This window comes from Macadamia integrifolia, chromosome 9 (assembly GCF_013358625.1).
Source record: "Macadamia integrifolia cultivar HAES 741 chromosome 9, SCU_Mint_v3, whole genome shotgun sequence".
Lineage (NCBI taxonomy): Eukaryota > Viridiplantae > Streptophyta > Magnoliopsida > Proteales > Proteaceae > Macadamia > Macadamia integrifolia.
In genome coordinates, this window is record NC_056565.1 from 34,523,634 (window position 1) to 34,529,004 (window position 5,371).

The 5,371-nt window shown below is 38.6% G+C and overlaps 1 protein-coding gene across 1 annotated transcript; it reads left to right on the plus strand.

Annotated features, from left to right (window-relative positions):
* Positions 1 to 912: 912 nt before the first annotated feature.
* Positions 913 to 4,953, plus strand: LOC122088069 ((R,S)-reticuline 7-O-methyltransferase-like). The gene is made up of 3 exons (XM_042657208.1): positions 913 to 1,188; positions 1,796 to 2,209; positions 4,666 to 4,953. Exons 1-3 carry the CDS (start codon positions 913 to 915, stop codon positions 4,951 to 4,953), a joined length of 978 nt encoding a protein of 325 aa, XP_042513142.1.
* The last annotated feature ends 418 nt before the right edge of the window (positions 4,954 to 5,371 follow it).

Here is a 5,371-nt window from a genome sequence, read left to right on the forward strand (position 1 = left end):
GAAGGGATCGGATTGGGATCTCTTACATTCGAAATCACTGTACAAAAAATTAATTACATGGGAATGAAACGGTTACCTTAGAACGCAATCGAAGTTCTTACTCCAAATAATAATTCTTCCACACTTGAGCAAACTATAGGGATCAATCCCAACACTTTGAAACTATGATTCACATTCAATTAGAGAAGAGCAATCCGCCATTAAATTTTTCTCCTTTTGCACACACTCACTCACAAAGGAGAGAACAAAATGATAGAAAACATAGGAGAGAAGAGAGGAGGTTTCAAAAAACTAAATCTCTTTCTCTCTTGTCCTTTATATAATAAAACCCCTTTTGGGGTTTTTTCTTTTGATAAAATCTTTGTTTCCTAAACAACGTACACCCTCGAATGAAAAACCGTTCACCATGAAGCTTTAGATGGACACAGGAGGATATCACGAAGTTAGTTGGAGAAAAAACAATAAAATCTTATGGAGTTTATGATTATGAACCTTCTCGCGCAGTGAAGGATAACTTTCTCCTAAAAACTTAAACCTTTACGTTTGATTGTAATGTCAAATCTCCAGGTTGTCATTGGAGTATCCATGTTGGACCAATCTAGAGCAGAAACACTATAGAAATTGCTTGGTGATAAGTCCATAAAGCCCACCCCGCAACTCTCACTCCCAGTTCTCCCAAGTCCCAGCTACTCCCTAAAAATCTACAATCTACCGGAGGTGACTGATGACCAATTTAGGTGCATCCCATTTCTGGAAGCCAGAAGGCCACTAAATCCTCCTCATCTTACATTACTGCATTTCTACTTCTTAAACTAATTTTCAGAGAGAGAGAGAGAGAGAGAGATGCTGACCCAAGAAGAGTTAGAGGAGGAGGAAGGAACACTTCAAGGGCAAGCAGACATTTGGAAGATAATGCTCAGCTTCGCAGAATCCATGGCCCTGAAATGTGCGGTTGAGTTACGCATAGCCGATATAATCAACTCCCACGGCCATCCCATTACCTTACAGGAGATCGCCGCCAGCATTGACTCTCCTTCTCCGGACGTCGACTACCTAGCACGACTCATGAGGCTACTGGTGGACAAATGCATCTTCACCTCGTCACAACCCATAGCCGATGACATCAAAGACTCTTCCAAATGGCTCTTAAAGGACTCCTCCTCCTCCTCACCAAGCCTGGCAGAAATAGTGCTAGCGATGGACCTGTTAGGATTTTTATGTGGGCTTAACTGGTACCGATTGATCCATTGGGCCCAAGCAATTATAGATCCACTCTGATTAGGAAACTCCTAGCTCTTTCCATTGTGAGAGTGGAATAGGGTTTTAGGGATTCTATTATAAATAGAATACTGACGGTCCCTGCAGCCATTACTTTACTTAATGCCTTATTGGTTTTGGAAGCACGGCTTTCTCACAAGAGCAAGTGCACAGAAAGAAAGGAAACCCTAGAGTAAGAGGCTGTAGAAGATCTCAGTAGAAGAACTCCACTTGCGTAGTTCGTCATTGTCATCTTCATGGGAGCAATGTTTAACCACATGGGACAGAGGTTCATGATCTATGTTCATGGGACACAGGTACTTCTCTATTCCCATTTATGGTTCATGTCATGGTTGTCCCATTGATTAATATAGATATGGTAAATCTATATAGTTATGTATTTTAAGATGGGATACTTTATTGTTCTTGGTTTAGGGACTACACCTATGATTAATCTTTTATGATTGGTTGATGATTCTTGTATTCTAAACACTATAGGGTTATTCATATGTTTAATATGGTAAAGAATCCCCAACAGGACCATCCATGGTTTATGGCTCCTTGGCATTACCTTACTAAATGTGTCCAAGAAGGCAGCGTGGCTTTCACCAAAGCTCACGGTTGCGACATCTGGGACTTCGCTGCGGCCAACCCAGAGTTCAACAATCTCTTCAACGAGAGCATGGCCTGCACTTCAAAGGTTGTTCTCAAGGCTTTGTTGTCGGCCTACGGAGAAGGGTTTGCGGGTATGGGATCAGGGTCGGTGGTGGTGGATGTGGGAGGAGGGACTGGGATGGCGGTGGCGGAGATTGTGAAGACTCATCCGCACATAAAGGGAATCAACTTTGACCTACCACATGTCATTGACACTGCACCTCAGTACCCAGGCGTCTCTCACATCGCAGGGGATATGTTTGCTTCCATTCCCAAAGCTGATGCTCACATCCTCAGGGTAAACTACTACTTGACTCTACTTTTTTTTTTCTGGTAAACTGCTACTCAACTCCACCGTAAGAGAAACCAATCAAGAGATTAATCCGATTAAACCAGCAGTCTTTTCTAAATTCTGAGGAAATTTGAAGACAAAACTTTTTTAAGAATATGAGAGAGAGGCCTACTCCTTACAGTATGCGTTTGGAGCTATCCAGTTTTGTCATTTCATGCATACATTTTTTTTTTTTTTTTTTTTTTTTGCAAGAACCATTAGGTCCATATAAGGAACACTCAAGGGCCGGGAAGTGGTCACTGATCCACACTTATTATTAGTTACTAATCTACATTATCATAATAGTAGGAGGGTCGAATCAGCCATTTTTCCTGGACAACTTACACTAGAACTCAACTACCCTTTAGGGTTTGTATTCTCGTTTCTTTTCTACTGTTTTTAATATATTAATTATTCACCTAACAAAAAACATATATATCATTAGATAGAGGGTCTGTTTGATAATGTTTCTGTCATTTCTGTTTCAAAAAACGGTAGAAATAGAAATTTTCGTTTCTGGGACTAGAAACAAAATTTTGGGTGTTTGATAAACCTCTTGTTTCTTGAAACGTTTCTCTGTCATAGGAGCCAACCTGGCCAAGTTCGATGCCGTCCCCCACCTCCACTCCGCCTCCTCCACACATCCACAATCCACCATCTTCCGAGCCAACCAAAACAGCTATGCCACCCACTTCTCAGCTGAACCACCACCACCGTCAACACCGTCAGCGAACAACACGGTCCTTGTACCCTCTCGGAATGACCGAATAGCTCCTAAGACCTTGTTCCTCCGGCGACGAAGTTACCCTGATCCTACCTCACCATCACCGTTGCAATTTTCCCCCATGGTTGTTGTCTCACTCCTCTGTAATGCTTCCCCTTCGACGGAGCCGCAACTAGAGCCGTCACTAAAGTTGACTTCTCCGATACCGTCAATGATGCAGTAGTCACAACTGATGAAGCTGAAGCCGTCGGTTGCACCTAAAACACACCGCCAAAAGTCGATTTCTGAGGCTCTGCTTTTCCTCTCCTCTCCCCATCAACCCATGGTCTGCCATCGATTCTGGTGTCCTCTTCCATAAGAAGCTTCTCTACCTTGAAGCCCTCAACGTTGATTCCTCTACTCAGCTCCGGTTGACTCCCTCAAGTCCGTCGAGAAATGTCTAGACTCAATGGGCATCAAACACTCGGATGTCGGTGTCTAGGGAATAATGTCGGGTTTGGGGGAAAGAAAAGGTCTATAAGTCTATTTCCAGAAATGACAAAACAAGTTTTACTTGTTCCGTCGTTTCCGTTTCTTGAACCATAAATCAATATAAATTCTTATTTATGTTTCTGAAATAAGAAGAAATGAAACATTCCGTTTTTGTTGTTTCTTGACACAGAAACGGTAGAAGTGCGTTTCTGAAAACGTTATCAAACGGGCCCAAATTTTTCCATTTATATTCTAAGTGATTAATTTGTTTTTGAATCTTATCATGTTTTATATATTTTATATCTTATGAACAAATCTGTTTGACTTAAGAGTGAACCCAAAAAAAAAAAAAAAAATTGAGTATTGAAATGAATAATATACTGAAGAAAGGTTGAATTATATAGTTCAAAAAATTAAGTTATTTCATCATTAAAAAAAAAAATTAAAACTATGAAATATAAGCTAACAAAGGATATGGTATCAAAATCGCAGGGAATACAATGTGAGATTAAACCAGCAACATTTTTTTTTTTTTTTTTTATCAATTCTTAATCGTGAGGAAATTAGAAGACAAAACTTTTAGGGGAACTTCTCTCTCCGGTGCAAAAAAAAAAAAAAAAAAAAAAAAAAAAAAAAATCCAAACCAGCATATAATATCATTTGCATACACTTTTTCCTTTGCATTCTCAGTGACTATTCGGGTTTATTCTTATCTTGTTTTATAATATTTTATTTTGTCATATGAACAAATCTGATTGACTCAAAAATTGACCTAGTAAGATTATGTATCAATGTCCTAAACTAATTTGGGTACCAAGAAAACCATCACATGTTATTGATAAGACAATAAATTTGTCTAATAATGGTTGAAGTATCTAATCCAAAAGCTTTAGTTGTTAGATGGAAGCTCAACTCATATATGAAGTCATCCAAATTAACTCTCAGTGTTGGCCAATCTGAGATTATTCCCAACAATTCCTTCTCATGTTCCCTTTCTTTTTTATGGCATACAGTGCACATGGTATGCGTAACTCTTCATTTTGGGTGATCATAGATAGATGTTTAATCAGTATGATAGGTATGATGCCTTGTACCATGCTGAAGTAACCAATGCAAAAGCTTAAACTATTATGGATAAAACCCATATGGTATATAAAGTCATCCAAGATCCTAGAGTTAGCCAATTTAAGAAAATTTCCATTACTAATTTCTTTATTTTCATGTATAGTGGGTGCTACATGATTGGAGTGATGAAAACTGCATAAATATTTTGAAGAATTTCCGCAAAGCATTGCCAGAAAAAAATGGAAAGATTATATTTGTTGAAGTGGTGTTGGAGCCAGAAGGAGAAGGCTTATTTTCTGAAACTGGATTGGTGTTTGATTTTCTTATGATTGCTCTCAGCTCTGGTGGGAGAGAGAGGACCAAGATAGAATGGAAGAAGTTGCAGGAAGCAGGATTTCCTCGCTATAAAATAATCCAGATTCTAGCTCTGCCATATATTATTGAGGCCTAGCCAGAGTGATTTAATTTCTTGATTGTGCCTTGTCTTCGAACCCTCGGTAAAGATATATATCCAATGTATACATTGGAATAATAATTAATGCATGCTCTGAATGTTAGAATTGTCTCTTTCATTACCTCTTAATTTTGTTGCATCCTATGAATGCTAGAATTGTCTCTATCATTACCTCTTAATTTTGTTAGTGAATAATACCAATTCTTAGAGGTCCAGTGAATAAGATATTTAGTGATTATATATGGATTGATTTATACATATCGAAATTGGTGCTAGTTGATATCTATTATCACTAAAGGAATTAATAGCAATTTTTTGACTTTAATGCCATAAGTAGAGCATGCAAGGAGAGTGGGTCAGTTTCGTCCAATATGTCTTGTGATTTTTTTTTTTTAATTAATTGCAAAGATATTAG